Below are 19,258 nucleotides of genomic sequence, written 5' to 3' on the forward strand. Positions count from 1 at the left end.
GCTGGACTTCTCACTGCATAATCTTGCTGAGCCATCAGAGATCTCAGAAAAATGTATTGCTTAACCATAAACCCACAATGACAGCAACAAACCTTGGTCAAGATCATATTAAAGTTTTAGCAGATATTTTAGGAATTTGTATATAACATTAAACAGTCCCTTAGGTTAGATACAATAAAGTTTTATAGTTTTAAGTGTTCAGGTATCCTTATATCCATATGCATTCAGTTTGTCAGTTTTATGAAATTTGTTATAATTGTTGAAATGAATTTTCTTGTCAGAGGTATACACGTCACTGTGTACCTGTTAATAACTATAAAAGTTTAGTTCAAGTCAACGAACTAAAGCTAAAAATGTAATCAGTAAAGGTGTTTCTAAATAGGAGCAATAAATGAATTTGATAAAGCTCATCTTTCATATGCACTGTACGACTTTGTCTACATACCTTTTGTTTAATTCACTTTAAACTTTGAGGCTGACCCTTGTTTCCCATAATGCAGATAGAAATTATCAGATTAAAACCCAATTATCCAACAAAAGCATTATTGACATTATTGTTCCGTGTCTTCAAGGAGAAGCTCACAGAATGGAAAAAAATTACTTCTCATTATAGTAGTAATCTGTATTGGACTGAAGTGCTAATGATAACACTTGTCAGAAAATAAAAATTAGATGGATAAGTACTTACTTACGTACTAATGCTTATTGATCAATAACGTTTCTTATGAAGTGTTCCTAATGACAAAGGATATACAAGTTCATGTCTCATACTTCAAATGGATTATTTTGGACCCCTTACAGCTTGTTTTAATTCCTTTACTGTTCATCCAAAAATTGTAGAATGGAATTAAGTGGATTTGAAGAACTTCCTTTGTTTGCTATATCCTGTGCCTAACCTACAGGTAATCTGCACCCCCTTTTTCAGTATAGAATAATTGCAGTGGGAAAGCAGAGAAAATGCAAGGGTCATGAACCACAGGCCAGACAGGGATGACAGGTTCTGCCAATTGAGTGCCAGCATTGAGAACCTGCGAACCATAGACTCAGCTTTTTCACATGGTATTAGCTTGTATGCTAAGAGGAATGTTGTGATGATGGCTGGAAGCGTTCAAGGTAACTGAAGCGCAGTACTGTCAACTCTGAAAACGTCTGAAGTTTCAAAAAGGTTAAGTCTAAACTTCTCTTTGGTATTATAAAACCACATTCCGTGTAACTAAAAAAAATCTGTGATTGAAAAATAAATTCAAACTAAAATCATAACAACAAAAGCAACTGTTGCAGAAAAAAAGTTTTATTTCCAAATGTTTCATAAGCATTATGCAGATTGATAGATAGCAGTTGCCGATAACCTTCTCTCATGCTCGACAGGAAGACTGAAACAGTGATGTTAATTGCTTGGTGACAGACGTAGAAAGAACAAAGGAAGTACTGATGGCTTCTTTTAAACTGGAGAACATCCAACTGGTCTTACTGAATGAACAGGGGAACCCAAAGTGTGAATGAAAATGGACTGAATCCAGGACATTTTCTTCCATGCATCCCTGTTATTCTTTAATTGAATTGAAAGCAAACAAACCTTCCTTTTGTGGAAATAAAAATTATAGTATACTTTTTAAAAGTGTGCATTACAATAGTTTAAACTACCTTACAGTAATGCAATTTGTAGATAGATTGCGACACGTATTAATTAAAACTGATGGCTTTTTAAACTGTTTATTTTCACAACTAGCACTGCATTCATCAGCCAAATTCTTGCTGGACATCATGTGATACATATGATGCACACACGTAGGTGTCAATCCAAACTGTAACCAAAGCTTTGAACCCCTCCGTTTTGCCAGCAAAGGACGCAATCAAATGTCATTTTCAATGTCTAACTTTTGTATTCTACCCATATTGTCTGTGAGGTTAAAATCCTAACTGGTACCCCAAATTGGAAAACTATGCTTCTGCATAAATATCTCACAGCTAGTACAAATATTCACCTTAAATTATAAATTCAAGAGGCAAAATTCACAAAGACCATTACTGACCATTCCCTCCTTATCGCTTGGCAATAATGAATGTCAATTTGGTAGGTTGAAGACACATAGCTGGATTTTAAAACTTTTTCTCTACTAGAGTGTACACTGTGGAGAAGTTACAAAACTGAAATAATTACAGAGTCCAGTTAATGCCACAAACTGCAAGATCAATGCTCATATAGTATTAGAAAGTAATCTAACTTCCATAATTGATTATAGCATCAATTTCCTCCCAATTATTTATTATTCAGTTTAAAAATGTTTTTTGAGTAATTGTAAAATGGTACATAATGCCAACATAGGCATTCCTATAGTATGATTCTGTGCTCTCATAAGAGCTTTAATTTTAATTTTATGCAAATAGTTTGAAGAAATCATTATAATAAGCTGTTGAAGAATGTGATTTCCAAAAACTGTGAAACAGCACACATATTGTAGGAGTAACATAACACTACATCATTAAGAAAACCTTGCTTTAACCCTATTTTGCTGTCTAGCAGCTGATGTTATGACTTTTTGTAATGGAGAGTTATCCTGCTCATCATTTGCTGTGCACTTGAACGTAATTCTAGTTTGGATTGCAAAAACAACAACAAAATTACATTTATAGAACGCCTTTCATGTCGGGAGGACGTCCCAAAGTGCTGAACAATCAGGTGTCGGGGCCCGAGCATGGGGGAGGGATAGTGTAGGGGTGAGGGAAGGCAGAGAGGTGGGAGGGAGACCAAGGCACGGTCGAAGAGAAAGGTCTTGAGCCCGGCCTTCAAGGAGGCAAGGGAGAAAGCGAGGCGAAGGAACCGTGGGATGGAGTTTCAGAGTGTGGGGACAGAGAGGCTGAAAGCGCATCAGGTGGGAGACATGGAGCAGGCCGGAGCCCGATGAACGGAGGGAGCGGGCAGGTTGATAGGGAGTCAGCAGGTCAGACAGATACGAGGGGGCAAGACCATGGATGGCCTTAAAGGTGAGGATGAGGATCTTGAACTCGATCCTCTGGGGGATGGGGAGCCAGTGGAGTCGGGCGACGGTGGGAGTGATGGGGTCACGGAGCCTGTTGTGTGAGAGTACACGAGCTGCAGAGTTTTGGATGATCTGCAGCTTGTGAAGGGAAGAGTTGGGAAGGCCGATGAAGAGGGAGTTCCCGTAATCGAGCCTTGAGGTGACGAACGCGTGGGTGAGGGTTTCGTCAGTCTGAGGGGTGAGGCAGTGGCGGAGTCTGGCAATATTGCGGAAGTGGTGGTAGGCAGTGCCGGTCATGGCGCGGATGTGGGGGAGAAAGGCCAGTTCAGGGTCAAACAAGATACCCAGCTTCCTGACTGGCTTAGTGAGGTTGAGTGTGCAGCCGTGATGCTGCCAGCGCCTGAGGTGCGGAGGCGCTGGCGGAAGCCAATCAGGAGGGCCTCGGTCTTGCTGATGTTCAGTTGGAGAAAGTTGGCCCTCATCCAGGACTTGATCTAAGATACAGAGAGTGAACCCTTGTTTTCTGTGGTTCAGAAAGTCTGCTACATGTTGAGATTACAAAGCATTTGAATTCATGCAAAATCCTCAGTATACTTACTGTATAACTGTTGGTTGGCATCTTCCATATTTCTCTCCAGCCTTTTTCAAAATTTGATTAAAAAAAACTATCTCGCTTGAGGATAAGGTGTGTCTCCCTGGGATTGCTTCAGTTCCCCCGCCTCGCCCGCCCTACCATTGGCAGATAGGTCTTCAGCCACTCTGACACCACCCTCTGGCACTCCATCCCGCAGTCCCTCCACCTCATCCCCTCCTTTGCCTCCTTCAAGACCCATCTCAAGACCCTCCTGTTCAACCATTCCTTCAGTCACCCTCCTTCCCCGTCTGCCCTCCCCGATCCTCAGCTTGGGACCGAAACACAGATTGTCCAGCGCCTTGGGACGTCCTCCAAACGTGAAAGGCGCTATACAAATGTAATTTTGTTGTTGTTATTAATCAACCAGCTTAGCTCATTGATGAGACTTCAATCTTGTGAGCCAAAGCCCTGTTGCATAGGTAGTTCTTCTCTGGACAAGTACCATGAAAACCAACAAGTGCTTCTTCTGGAAGATGATGATTACCATTGCAAAGGAGATTAACCAGGATGAGGGACTTCAGTTATCAGGAGAGTCTAGAGAAGCTAGGATTATTTTCCTTGGAGCAGAGAAGGTTAAGAGGAGACTTAAGACAAGTTTATGAGGGGATTCGATAGGGTGAACAAGGAGAAACTATTTCCACTGGCGGGTGGGTTGGTAACCCGAGGACACCAATTTAAAATAGTTGTTAAAAGAAATAGAGGGGAGGTGAGGAGAAATTTTTTCACACAGCGAGTTGTTCAGATCTGGCATGCATTGCCTGAAAGGATGGTGGAAGCCGATTCAATAACAACTTTTAAGAGAGAAGTAGATAATTATTTTGGGCGGACAAGTTTGCAGGGCTACGGAGAGAGAGCGGGGGAGTGGAATTGAATTAGATAGCTCTTTTCAAAGAGCCGGCACAGACATGATAGAATGCTGTATAATTCTATGATTCTATTGTTTTCAACCATCAGAAATTTACATATTTTTTTGCAAGCATTAAACTGTAGCTGTACATAACATTTCAGATCATAGCAGATTTATCATTTTCACTACAGTAGAAGCAGTCGCTTGTAAATCCATTTAACCTTTTTAGTTTCTTGCCTATGTATCAGTTTTCCTGTCAACCCTCCTCCATTCAGCACAGCTTTGGAAGTCTCCCAAAGTCTTTTTGTGACAACTTCTTTGACAGAGAAAGGGAAATTACTTGCAGTAAATCATGTTCTCCAAAGAGGGTCCTTCCATATAAAATCAGCGAACTTCCCATCGTGTAAGTACCTGCTCAACATTCAAAATAATTAGCCAGTTCACATTGGGGCACGGTTCTTCCAGCATGAGACAGCAGCTGCCTTGTGAGTGACTACATGGGTAGGTTTGCCAAAGTCACAACATGGAGTAGGTATGAAAGGAGAAAATGTTTATTTCTGAAAGATTTTCTAAAACTTATTTTTAATTAAATATGTTTTGGTAAACTTTCTGCCCCTCAAGGTTGGAATTGGTTAATGGAACCAATGTCAGCAAGTTTGTAACCTGGTCTGTGCTGATTTAGCTCATCTCAGATTGGATACTTCAATTATAGGTGCTATATTGACTTCAACATCCCTGGGCTAGGAAAGGGAAATCAGCCAAGGCTCCTAATCTTGATTGTTAGTCAATGACTCCTGATGAAAATTGTGTTTGTGTGATATTGTGTGACAGTAGAATTGGGTTTCACTCAGCCTCTGGACCTGAACATGAACAATGCTGTTCACTTAATGGGTGATATTATTATATTTTGGGACTGCTTTTGTGCCAACAGATTTCCTTCACAAATGTAAATTATGCAAAGGTCACAACAGCAGCAAGTTGAAAGGATATAAACAGTCTTCACAAAACTGATACAATATTCTACTGATTTTATGGACCAGGATTGAAATAAGCATTGTATACTATTAAGTGCTGGGAACTAATTACAATATAATTTACCACTTAAATAATATACTACCAAAAATGTTCTAGTAACCAATTGCAAATTGTTTCTTGGAAAGCTTATAGTAATAATAGCATCATAATCTTCAATGTGAAGGTCACCACACACCAATGACATATTAGGCAGCATCCATACTGACAATCGCTGCAGACCAAAAACATAATAATATACCTCATTAAATGAACAGCATATATTGTAATATTAAATACCAAATACAAATTCAAGGTAGTAAAATTAATCCTCTTGAGATTCCTGTTATTTTATCGATTAACCGAAAAATTCTCTTGACATTGTAGACAGACCTTTAGCATTTTTGAGATCCAATGAGTTCAGTCATGGGCCAGACCCACCCCACCTTCACTCAGCCGACATAAATAATCCCAACCTGCTTTAAAATTACACTGCAGCAGCGGATTTCACTGTGCATGTGCACAGCCAGCCAGCTTCAAGCGCCCCACCAGCTTACGTGCTTAAAAAACAAACCTGACTTTCAGGTCCTCAGGTCACTGCAAACTTGTGCTGCTCACACACAGCGTGTAGAAATTGACAGCAACGGCGACCCAGAATTCACTCATTTTTAGCATGAGCCAACGGGCATGTGGGAATCAATTCAGCCATCTGTTTGCAAGTGCAGTGAATGAAGCCCAGAGCACTCCTTCCTAATCTGTGCAAACCTTTCCAGATTTTGAATAAAGTAGCAAATTGTAATCAGAAACAAAAAGGCAATCCACATTCAGTAGTTTTTCCAATCTCGCTACTGTGGTATACACCCCACAGTTTAAGTGTAACTGTAGTATTCATAAATTTGAGGGAATAAGGTTGATAAATGGCAGGCAACAGTGAGGCCTGCTTTCCTGACCTCTTTCTCATGTTCAAAGTATTCATTGCAATTCTTTGCTTCACTGACTTGCACATGCACTTTTCAATATTCAGTTTACTATTCTCCTGCTAGGTGCCAAAAAATGAACTATATCATGCAAAAAGATTGCCAACACAGATGCATGTGCATTAAATCAATTGCAGCCTTTTTTGTGCTGTGCCATAAACAGCTGTTGTTGCTCCCATTTCTAGAGCAACACAAGTTTTATATAAAATTTAAACTAGTTTTTTTATTTTAATGTTTAACCAAAAAGCTTTGGCAAAATAAATCATAAACACTTACTTTCTATTCCCTGCATGGATGTAAATTTTTAACACCCTTTATTTAATATACAAGTCACTTGACACCATTACAGCTGCAAAACTAAGATGGGGAAAAAGAGCTTAATAATGGTTTATTTTAGACCACACTAAAAATAAAAATATCTCTTTAGCTGAATGTAGCAAAATTGAAATTTTCAGTAAGTTATTTTATTTAATAATGGATATAAAAATGACATTGGGTGCTGCAACTTCAAACATGTAGAGGTGTATTTATCAACCAATTCATAACCATACAGATGTCTTTGGAAGAAATGTTTCAAATAGTCACTGTGTGTGTTTGAAATTATTTGAAATTGAAGTGTACTTTATTATTTGAACAAATTTGAACAAATTTCCCTGAAGATAGAACAAAGTCTAAAAACAGCTGATTGTTTAGCAATTAAATGATAAAAGTAAATAATAAAGAAACAATCCAGTGGTAAAATGTAACCATTGCTGCTTACAATCATTGCTTATAAGATACCATATTTTTACCATAACCATGTGACAAATGATCTAATCTGTTGACTGTTTTACATAGTAAGGGTAGTGACAATTGGTGCCACGTAATTATTGCATCCTTACTTTCTGAACACTTGCCTCCACTTGTGTCTGACAATTCAAATAAAGCAAGTAGGAGGAAACAAACACAGGATGCTGAAGAAGAATAGCCATAATAGATTCATTAACAGGCAATTAGTATGTAATTGGGTACTGGCAGTTCCACTAAATAGCTCCTGAAGAAGGGGCTTTGCTTCTAATGATGTTAACTGTGTAATTTCATGTTTTGCCTCTGCACACAAGCACTCCTGCTTTGCAGGATTAAAGCTCTATGTGGTAGTCTGGAAGCAAATGAATATTCCCCCCCCCCCAATGGCTTTGGAGACTCGTTTTTTTTCTGCAAATTATTTGTAACACCCAGAAGTGTCTAGTATTCACTGTTGAATCTATTCTGCCCATAACAAATTGGCGAAGCCACCATATTAGAGTCCTTCATGAGTTGTCACAAAACAGATTAAACAAACAACTTAGAAAGTTCCTGAACCATGTCTTCAATTGGTGGCTTATGTTTTAAAATGTTAAATTCACAGCCCTCCTGTGAGGCCACATTGACTTTCTTTCTCTCTTATCTGAAGTTGTTGACCTCTGGAGAGGAGGAGAAGGTTACAGGGTCAAAGTCTTTTCCTCTTTGGCTCTCACTGCTTGCTGGGAGAGGTTTGATTGCAGAATAGATGTATTAGAACAGAGGTTGAGGGTCAGGATTTTAATTCTGTTAAGGAACAGCTGGTTTTAGTTTCTCTGCACTCTTCTCCCTCCCTTACCCACAAATCTAGGGAGGTGAAAAATTTGTCTTTTAAGAAATCCAGTGAAATGTTCATGAGTGTAAAGTATTACTTATAGCAAATCTAAATACCTTTTCAGAATTATGATATACAACTAATGACACACTTTCCATGCTATAAATTATGCTACACTCGCCCCTCATTGTTGGACTGTCAAATTTACCATAACTTATGATATAGCATCTAGCTTCTGGCTCTCCCTCTAACAGAAAAACAATGTAAAATGCCATCCCTATATCAGGCCCCTCACTTCTATAACACAAATTTGGTATGGTTCCTAATACAGCTTAATAGAGGGGGTCTAGTGAGCATTATTAGCAGTGCCCAGTGTTAAACGCTTTTGCTGTATACAATTTAACAAACATGAGCACAGAGCATCTATGGCAAACTGGTTACAGATTTTTTTGACTACGTTCCTTTTAATTGCAAGCCTCAGGCAATGTTGGTGTGTGGCTCAACAGCAATCAGAGGTCATAATTTCATTGGCGGTTTGCATCAGGTTCAATTTTTCTAGCATGCAGCATCAACAGTATGTCTGTGTTCTGTTACTTTGAAAATTGACTGAAACAACTTAGATGAACGTGTATTTAAATAAAAATTGTAAGAATGAAATGGAAAATATGGAGTTTCATTTGCAACTGTTTTAGCATCTTTAAAAGCATAGGAAAAGGATTTTAAGCTGAGAATAATTAAAATCAACAATTCAAAACCTACTCTCAAATTCAATTGAATTAAATTAGTAAAGTGCCACAAAAGATAGCTTTCTGTTCCTTTTTTCAATTCTCAGATTTTCCATAGTTAATCATTTGGAAGCCATTATTTCCTATATTTATCTGTAAATAAATTCAGAAAAGAGCACAAAAACGTACATGAATATATAGTATATATCAGAGAAAAAATTATTAAATTCTTACATATGAACTAATGCATCTACACTATTCTAGTCATCAATAAAGCAATTTTAAAACATATTTTGTCATCTTATTAACATTTGATTTTTCAGGATTCTTTTGTATATTTGCCAATTCTTCCAGTATTACTGTACAGGGTACATAGTACAGTGCTACTAAATGTAAATGTTTCCAGCATGTTTTTCATACCATATGCAGATCCTGCAGAAGAGAAAATGTTTTACAGCGAGGGAAACAAAATGGTGGTTTGGCAAGGCTGCCATCTACTGATTACTCTAGTCCTCTTGAAGTATAAAGTAAACATTTTACTCCTGCTTGCTTAAAGTTATATAATAACATTTAGGTTCTGTTTATTCACAAAATAAAGTTAAGTAAATATTTTCTTGATTTCATCTTTTACTTGGATTTAATAGTTATGCCAAATGAAGCAAAGGACTGAAAATAATTCAACCATTTGCCCAAATATTACATTGGTGTTTTCTAAATTACTCAAACAGGAGTCATTTTCAATCTTTGTTTTACTATTCATTTTGCTAATATTCGTAATTCTTTTTCAGGAATGTGATCAAGTTCACATTGATGATGTGTCATCAGATGATAATGGACAGGATTTAAGGTATTGCAATCATGGAACAATAACAATTACCTATATTACATACAAGATGTGACATGTGACAAGCATCTATTCTTTACTGACTGGAGTCTCATTTGTATCTATCCACACAGTACTTATAACTTTGCAACAGACGGCTTTCACGCTGCAGCAACAAGTGCAAATCTTTGCCTCGCAACTGGCGTGCGTGGAGGAGTTGATTGGATGAGGAAGTTGGCTTTTCGCTATCGACGAGTGAAAGAAATATATAACACCTACAAAAACAATGTAGGAGGCAAGTATTATTCTTATAATAATATAATTATTATTATTATTGTTAACTCTCAAAGTGGAATTGTTACAACAACTTGCATTTCTATAGCACCCTTCACACCGTAACTATTATCCTGCAAGTAACTCAGAATGGCAAAATCGTTTTTTGACTTGGTAATTGATGAATAATATAGTAATAATCCAATAATCCTTGTATTTGATAGGAAGGCTGATCTAAAATGATTCACAGGATTTCCTAAGTGTAGTGACTGTATTTTGTAGGCATAGGTGTTTTGTTTAAGATTGGATTGCCCTAGATCAGATGACCAAAGGGTTCTCTTCAACAATGCTTCTCTTGCATTTCTTGAGGTGTAGCACATAAACTAGAAGATTAGAAGTTTTATTCGGATTCCGTACTAAAATAGCTAGGCAGCAATTGGAGAAGGGACACTAAAATTGCTGTTAGTACATTAGTGCTCTTGGACTAAAGAGGAGAAACATTAGCTAAGGTTCCTCCTCCCAATTACTACATAGTGATCTCCCTGCTGGGCACTACATATGTGTGGATTTAGGGTAGTGATAGGATTGACCTCGACTGTGAAGTTCCCACTTTTTAATAATCTGCCAACACTCACTGTGTAGCTTCATAATAACCGGCCACTTTGGGCAAGTTGCCACAATCTGTAGGATCCCAACTTCTTTCAAAAAAGGAGAAAATTGACAAATAAAAAAAAAGGATAAATTGAGTTATTGTTCTATTTGTGACTACTTTTTTGGCTCCCAAGTACAACAACCGTATTTGAAGTTGTTTGGCTTTAGCTATATGTTAGGATTACAAAGTGGCAAATAGAGTTCTTTCTTTTCAGGGCGTTTGATGAGAAAAATACGTTTCAAGCGATTTTGTTTTTTTTTAAATCTGATATCTTGGGGTAAATAACATTCTCTAAATTCCAGGTCTCCTTGGTCCAACTAAAAGGGAATCATGGTTACAATTGCGAGCAGAAATTGAAGCTCTGACAGATTCATGGTTAACGCTTGCACTGAAAGTGCTCACACTCATTCATTCAAGGTGAGCACAGGAATGAATGTACAATATGCAGTAAACTGGGGTTATTCTGCTGGCAAAAGTAAATGCATTTTTTTTCATTAGAGGGACATACTAAAAAAGGGATTACAATGGAGAGACCTTTCAAAATAGTTCTCTTATAATTTAACTGCTACACTTTTATAGTTTTTTTTAAAAAAAGGTTGCATTGGGTAAAAGGCAAAATACGGCAGATGCTGGTTTGAAATAAAAACAGAAGTCTCTGGGAACACGCAGCAGGTCAGGCAGCATCTGTGGAGAGAGGATGCTGTCTCTCTCCATAGATGCTGCCTGTTCCTAGTGACTTCTGTTTTTATTGCATTGGGTTGTTCAGTGATATGGCACATTGGAGAGGCACATAATGCTAGAAAGCATAGTCACACCCACACTCATAATACGTATCCCTGATTTAGCCGCACCGTAGTGGGGAAGCATTGAGCAGAAGCCATAACTTCATCACATGATGAATGCAATATTAAAGGTTCTCACCTCAGTCAGGGCTCGTCACCTACTGCAGCTGGGGCTTGCATTTAGCATGGGGAGGTCCTAGAAAATATGTTACCTACAGGGAATTTTATTCTCACAAAAAAATAATTAACTTTTTCTTCATTATATTTTGTGTCATTGAACATTGAATGCATCACAGTAATATCAAACAATTTATAGTACTTAAGTTGAAACAGAGTGATACACTATTTTTAAAACTGCATGTATTGTACACTTTTTGTAATATAGGTTTTAACAATACCCCAAATATTATCTTGTCTTTCAGGTCAAATTGTGTAAATATTTTAGTAACAACAACGCAGCTGATACCTGCTCTTGCCAAAATCTTGTTGTATGGATTAGGAATTGTTTTTCCAATTGAAAATATATATAGTGCAACAAAAATAGGTGAGTAATAAAAGATTTGACAGATATATGTTTCAAATCACTTTTTGTTGTAGTGTTAAACTTATAGAACAGGCTCCCTGGGGAAACTGCAGAAGCAGAAAATGCTGTTTGCTTCAAGAACAAATTAGATAGATTCCTGCTAGAAAATAATACCTTGGGATACAGTATATGGTTTGGGACATGATAATCGACTGCCAGGATGGTGGAAGGCGAACTAAATGGACTTAAGTCTTCTTTCGCCTAGTAAATTCTTACGTTTTTATGATCTTAATATCTGGAACTTCATCAAATTAATTCATTGAATTTATTCATTTGTTAAAGAACAAGCTTTAGTGTATTTTATTTATTTTCATGACAATGTTTTTTTTTACATGTATGTAAATGTTCACTTAAACAAAACAACAACAAGATTACATTTGTATAGCGCCTTTCATATCGGGAGGACGTCCCAAGGCGCTGGACAGTGTACAGCATTTCAAACCCGAGCTGGGGTCAGAGTGGGGGGAGAAGGGAGGGGAGGGGAAGAGGGGTGGCCGATGGCATGGTCGAAGAGGAGGGTCATGAGGTAGGATTTGAAGGAGGCTAAGGAGGGGGCGAGGCGGAGTGATTGGGAGATGGAATTCCAGAGGTTGGGGGCAGAGTGGCTGAAGGCTCTCCCGCCAATGGTGGGGCGGGTGGGTCGGGGGACGTGGAGCAGGCCGGACCCGGCTGAGCGGAGGGAACAGGCAGGTTGGTAGGGGGTTAGGAGGTCGCAGAGGTAGGGTGGGGCAAGGCCATGGAGGACTTTGTAGGTGAGGACTAGGATTTTGAACTGGATCCTCTGAAGGATAGGGAGCCAATGGAGTCGGGCGAGAATGGGGGAGATGGGATTACGAAGTTTGGTGCGGGAGAGGACACGGGCTGCAGAGTTCTGGAAACTTGGTTAATAAAAATATCCTCTTAGCCTCTCCTTTGATCTCCAAGTTAACCCACAATCCACCATGTAATCAGTTAAGGGGATAGGTTTGTGATTTCCAACTAAATCTGCTGCTTTGAAAGTGTCCACTAGAAAATACCTGAGATTGGTCCAGAATGAGAAACTGACAGTTTATTATAATAATAATAATAATAATAATAATAATCCTTGCATTTGATATAGCGCTTTTTCATGTCTTCTAGACTTCTCAAAGTGCTTCACAGAATATACTATAAAGTGACTTGATTGTATATTTATGGGCAAAACGCGGCAGCCAATTCCGCACAGCAGTGTCCCACAAACAGCCAGGGATTGAAGTGACCAATTTCATCACTGTTTTTTTTCTTGAGGGATTATTATCTTTCTTTTCATTTGGGGGAAAAAATACCTCTCTGCTAGGCTTGGTGTCAACTGTGTCATCTGTGTTTCTTTATGATAGCATAGCTGAGGCTTGCAGCTTATCGCTTAAGGAGTTATGAAGACCAGACCAATGCTAAAATCCTTATCTGTGGTACTTGAATCACTTAACTACAGTGGAATAGAAATTTTTACATTTACAATTTGCTTCTTTCACTTCAGGGAAGGAAAGCTGCTTTGAACGAATAATTCAAAGATTTGGCAGAAAAGTAGTTTATGTTGTTGTGGGAGATGGCGTTGAAGAAGAACAGGCATCTAAAAAGGTAAATTATTTCAGATTTTATGACTTTCTTTATACTAATTTCTTATGCATATGCATATCCTAATTAAAACAGCATTACTGTGGCCAAAATTCCAGCCTGCAATCTTGTTTACTACTGTGCCTGGCTGTTTACCATTTGTTATTCATGGCAGACACAAGTTTGGGGGACTGAAGGACTCAAATCCATAAGAGCTCAAAGACGGTTACAAATATGAAAGTCTGTACTTTCGTAGGTTCTTTGTCTGCTTCCTCAATGAACTAGTGGATGACGACAATGCCCAATGTAACTACATGCCTTTATTATCAGAAAGGTGCAAGTTCAAATTCCAGTCTGCTTAGACAGGGCAGTGGTTGGGGGGTACAATTAGCCTCAGCACCTGTGGATTAGGGAGGGGACATCATTCTGATCTCTATCGAGAGACATCTGCTGCAAGCTGCAAGTGTATGATTGCATGAGGGCAGGCTCAGCTTTATCCCCCTTGCCTATCCATGGAATAGCCAGTTATCGATCACAAGATTCACAAATGAATAATAGCCATTCTGATATGAAACAGACAGCAGTAGAAGGAAAAGGAGCATAGCATATTCATGAGAGGAAGTGGAAGGAAGATAATTGGAGAAGGAAAATAATCTTCCCCTCACTGTATAGTGCCCACTAATCCATTCTGGAGGAAAGATATTGAAGTTCCTGATAGTCATGAGAAGTGTTGATGTTTGTGATCATCTAAACAACAACAACAACAACAAAATGACATTTATAAAACGCCTTTCACATCAGGAGGACGTCCCAAGGCCCTGAGACCTAAAGGAGGTGAATTAAAGGTGGTCCACAGAAGGTGTATCCAAGCTCCTTGCTGATCTATTGGTGTACTCACACTCTGGTGACTTAGTGAAGCTGTATTGAACTTCCCAGTGGTGTAGAGGAGATCTGCATCTAACATTTCCTCCCCATCATCTACATTCCTGCTAATTGCTTTCAGGTTCTCAAGTAATTCATGAAGGACTATAGGTTTTCTGGCTTTTCGTTAGACTTGCTTCACTCATTCCCTGACTAACAGATCCATCTTAAAGTTTAAATGCTCATTCCTATGTGCTATTATTAGAGAAAGCATAGCGATTTTAATTATATATATATATTCTTAATTACAATGATAAAATGCTTCCATCAGTTTAGCATGTCTTAGATGTTAAGTCATTTTGAGCATAAGAACATAAGAATTAGGAGCAGGAGTAGGCCATTCGGCCCTTCGTGCCTGCTCCGCCATTCAATAAGATCATGGCTGATCTTCTCACCTAACTCTGATTACCTGCCCTATCCCCATATCCCCTAATCCCTCTATTTTTCAAGAATCTATCAGTCTCAGCCTTGAAAATGTTCAAGGACTGAGCATCTACAGCCTTCTGGGGTAGTGAATTCCATAAGTTCACTACCCTCTGAGTGAAGAAATGTTTCCTCATATTAATAGTAAGCACAGGAAAAACTCAAAGTACATTTGCATTTTTGTTGAAATTGGGAGATTTATGTATATGGTGAGTTATGAAAAAGAGAATGGCATTCGGCTGTTACCTGGCTTTTCTGTAAATCAGTTAGTTGTATGAATGCTCTTAAGATACTTAAGCATCAGACACCACATTTCTTTGTTGTTGAAATTAAGAGATTGATGTAAATGTACCCAGTAGAAAGACATGTGTATTCAGCCTTTTAAAGGCTTTGATGTAAACTGAATTCCCTCACAATAACCACATCACTTAGAATGCTAATTAAGGAACAGGTATGGACCTGACCTATTGATGTGACAGGTAGCTTTTCTTAATTCAAACTGCAGTTAGAGGTAATGAAGAGTGAGAAAGCTTCAAAATTACTAGGTGCAAGAATGAGGCAGTATTTATTATTTCTAACCTTTCAAAAAGGGAGTTCTTAGCAGGCATTAGAAATGAGTAGCATGCTCCAACAAGCCCTTTCTTTGGGAGCCCAAGCAATGGAACAATGCAGATTACTGATTAAAGTTCCATACCTTGGCAGGCAGAATTCTCCTTTTAGATTTTGCATTACTAAACTCATCAGTAATCTTAGCACAATTCATGTTTGCAATATGTTCATGGAAAATAGCAACTGTTTGACTGCAAGTTCTTTTAACAAATACCTAGTTTAAAATAAAGAAAGCAATGGTGATGAGTTAATGTCTGGATGGCAGAGATATAATGGGATGAGCTAATATACTATCCACAAAGAACCCCTAAGGAAAGAGTTCAATCTTTCCCAGAAGTAACTGATGAAAGTTATTGTGGTTAAAACATTCCTTAGAAAAGAAATTTAACAAGATAAAGTAGGAAACCCAAACTTATATATCTTTATTTTAAAAGTATACATGTAAATAGGGTATATTTGAACATTTGTCCTGATGAGATGCATCTGAATTGATAGCTAATGGAAAAAGTTTTCATCCTCTACAGTATAGGAAATTTACACAACAAAGGGAAAAGGCCATTTCTTGGGTCAGCACAAGCATTAGGGATTGGAATGTATTCCTTCTGAGAATATTTACCTTTGGTAAGGCTTGGTAATGATCCACGGAAAAGATTTCAAGTCATTTCTTGACAAGGTCTCCTAATTCACCTGAGAGTCGTATTTCTACAATGAATGCATTTGTTTTTGTAGTGAACAGGACCGATTGACACAAACATCATTCCTCAAATGAGTCAGGTCTTCCTGAAGTAAATTTAATTCATTGATAAATAGTTTATTAAATCATGTTCCAGGAAAGAGAAATATCAATGAATGCACTGCCGCCTTCCCCAAATAAAAAGAACTTTGGTAATTCATATCACCTTTAATTGTATTAATTTGGATTATCCATACTGGATTTAAGGGTTTGAGACGTCTAGAAGATGTGAAAAGTGCTTTATTAAATGCAAGGATTATTATATACATAATGAAACACAGAAAATATTAATTAATGTTCAAAAAGTTAATGCTAAAGGACTTATATCATATCTCTGCTTTTTCAGCTGTCTTGTCAAATGCAGTTTAATATTTTAATCTCTTTTAAAAATAGAAACCCTATGACACTTTCAATGAAAACATGGTAGCAGGCTTTTAATAGCTCTAACCAATTATTTATCTGTCACAGTTTACAACCTTGAACCTTTGGCTTGTTTAGAGTTGGCATTTCAAACAATTAATTGTTTAGCCAGAGCAGCGGTTATGCAGTCTTCTCAGATTTCCTGTTTGTATTGTTCGCAGCACACTATGCCATTCTGGAGGATCTCAAGCCACTCTGACCTTATGTCTCTACATCATGCCCTGGAATTGGAGTACTTGTAGCAGTATATCGGCACTTTGAAACACAAGTTCTCCACCCTCACTATCAATGGACTACAGTACTGTGTCTTGATCAGCTTCTAACTCCAAACTGTGTGATGTGTCCCAAGTGTTGACATACAGCTGCAATTTGTCTTAACCCTTAACCTTCCTTTAAATGGAGGAGAATGAATCTCTGTCAAAGCAGCTGGTGACTCCCAAGGACTGTGGATTAGATGCGTACAGTGAGAAGCCATCATAATGTTGAACAATGTTTAACTGTTGTTATGTTGCTACAAGAGTTCATCCCCGTGAAGAGAATAAACGGAAGATGCTTAACCTTTACCCTGCTGAATCAACCAGAACTCTGTACGGCTTTCAGAACAGATACCAGTGCTTCAACGGTTAATAACTGTAAGATTAAGACTTCGGTAAGGAAACAAACTATATTTGCCAGACGAAATGTAAATCTTACACTAAAAATTGAGTTGGACAACTGCTAGTGGGTTTTTTTTGCTTGTGGAGAAAGTTTGCTTCCCTGATTACAGATAGCCAGGGGTACATCTGTCCTTATTTATGAACTGACTGTTAAGTGTTAACATCATTTATGAAGGTACTTAATCAGATGTTTATCATTTGACACAGCAAGCACATTTGATTTTGTCATGTCACAAAGTAGTTTACAGAAAAATGGTTTGTCTTATCATTTAAGATGGCTATTTACTTTGCTAAGACAATCATGTATATAAAAATGTCATTTTGTGTAAATTTGTAATCATCAGACAATTATTTTACATTTTGTTAAGGTAAATGCAATGGAAAGGTAGCAATGCCTAATTTGTGAAGTATAAGTTTAGCAAGGCATTGTGTGCACATGTGCTGTGCCTTATCAAAGTGTTGGTGTGTTAAAGTGCAACTTTCTGTTGGGTAAATATGTAGATAATGGAATTTTTGTGATAAGAATTTTGTCAAGACCAAAAGCATGGATGTCAAGTGTCAAAAAGATTTATCTCTCTTTTTTAGCCTTTCACATTTTCCTAAATTAATTTTCATCCATCTTGCATCATCCATACATTAACAGCTCTGCTTAAAGAAAGTAGAGAATAATTCCTGAATCTCTTCATACACAAAGAATGTAGAAGATATAGTATATTTTTTATTATTATGAAAGCTTTTCTTTTATTACCAACTAGAATGAGCATTATTTTACTGAAAGCTAAAGCCCTTGTAGCATCTACATTCTATTGTATGAAAATACTCTAGGAAATTAACGTGTAGATTTTTTAAAGCAAGAAATGTTAGAACATTATAGACTTTTTCTTGTGTAATTGGGTCTGATCTATTTTGGTAGTGTCCATTTTTCATGAAAAATATTATTAACATTCTATGCTGTTGACTGAGATTTTTTTTTGAGGTCTTGGACCTTTTAAAGCTTTGGCACTTCGGACTACAGAAGACAAAAAGCTTTGGCCTGTTTACTGTGAATGCAATTCTAACTATAATTCCCTTCCACTTTTCTTTTCCTCCATACATGGAGTTTATTCTGTTCTATGTGTTCTATGTAGCTCATTTGTTGATAGGCAGAGAAAAGCTGTTTTTCATTTGGTAAGTTTTATAAAATTTATCCCTGTTAGCTTAAACTAACTGTATTGCAAATTTGCATAAGTTATCAAATAAACATAAATCTTAGCTTACATTGACAAATGCCTGACATAGAACTCCCCTGTGATCACTATAGAGAGACTTCAGTTCTGTTGGTTTACAGCTCATGTACATACATAAAAAGCTTGTTATTTGATAAATGCCGTACAGCTATTTGTTACAACAATTCATTCAATCAAGAAATCATTCAACAATACAAAGGAGTCTACCTTTTCATGAGGGGAAATTAACATTACAAGTACCTCTGCTAGAACAAGACTACAGTGGACTATTTAAATACTTACTAACTGAAAGATTAAATCAATAATAAGACAGTGGTTTATGATTTTGCTTTTTGCAATCAGAATGACTGGAAACCAACAGATCACCGGGCCATGTAAAAAAAAAGGTGTGTTGTGTCTGCAAAAAACCTGTACCGACTTTTCTCATGACTTTTGTGTTTAAATTAATAAAATCAATTTGTGAAATGTACAGTGCTTATCCTTTACAGGTACTTTCTTAAAAGGAAAACACAGGTTTTATCTGATGACATTATTCAATTGTCTTTTGTCTTTGTTTTATTTCTACATCATAATAATAATCTTGCATTTTATACAGCAACTTATCGCGTTTTTGACACGTCTCAAAGCGCTTCACAGAATAGACTGCAAAGTGAATTGACTATATTTTGTGGCAAAAAATATACATAATGCACTTCTTCACAATAGATTCTGACAATGGTATCCGATATGTTGCAAATTCTAAAGATAGACAGTGTAGATTATTGTTCTGTGCTTATGATACTACATTTTAAGGTACTGTTAAACCTGTAATATTGT

The 19,258-nt window shown here is 37.4% G+C and overlaps 1 protein-coding gene across 16 annotated transcripts in view; it reads left to right on the top strand.

Moving 5' to 3' along the window:
• eya1 (EYA transcriptional coactivator and phosphatase 1) overlaps positions 1-18,911 on the top strand; it is an 80,009-nt gene extending 61,098 nt beyond the window's left edge. For all 16 annotated transcript variants that reach the window (XM_042332237.1, XM_042332236.1, XM_042332240.1 and 13 more), the window contains 6 exons: positions 9,558-9,616; positions 9,727-9,887; positions 10,820-10,934; positions 11,722-11,843; positions 13,378-13,478; positions 16,722-18,911. In XM_042332237.1, coding sequence (XP_042188171.1) covers positions 9,558-9,616; positions 9,727-9,887; positions 10,820-10,934; positions 11,722-11,843; positions 13,378-13,478; positions 16,722-16,802 — 639 coding nt within the window. In that variant the 3' untranslated portion in view covers positions 16,803-18,911. The remainder of the gene's footprint in view (positions 1-9,557; positions 9,617-9,726; positions 9,888-10,819; positions 10,935-11,721; positions 11,844-13,377; positions 13,479-16,721) is intronic.
• Positions 18,912-19,258: the final 347 nt, after the last annotated feature.

The sequence above is a fragment of the Callorhinchus milii genome, unplaced genomic scaffold (assembly GCF_018977255.1).
Source record: "Callorhinchus milii isolate IMCB2004 unplaced genomic scaffold, IMCB_Cmil_1.0 Scaffold2, whole genome shotgun sequence".
Classification (NCBI taxonomy): Eukaryota; Metazoa; Chordata; class Chondrichthyes; order Chimaeriformes; family Callorhinchidae; genus Callorhinchus; species Callorhinchus milii.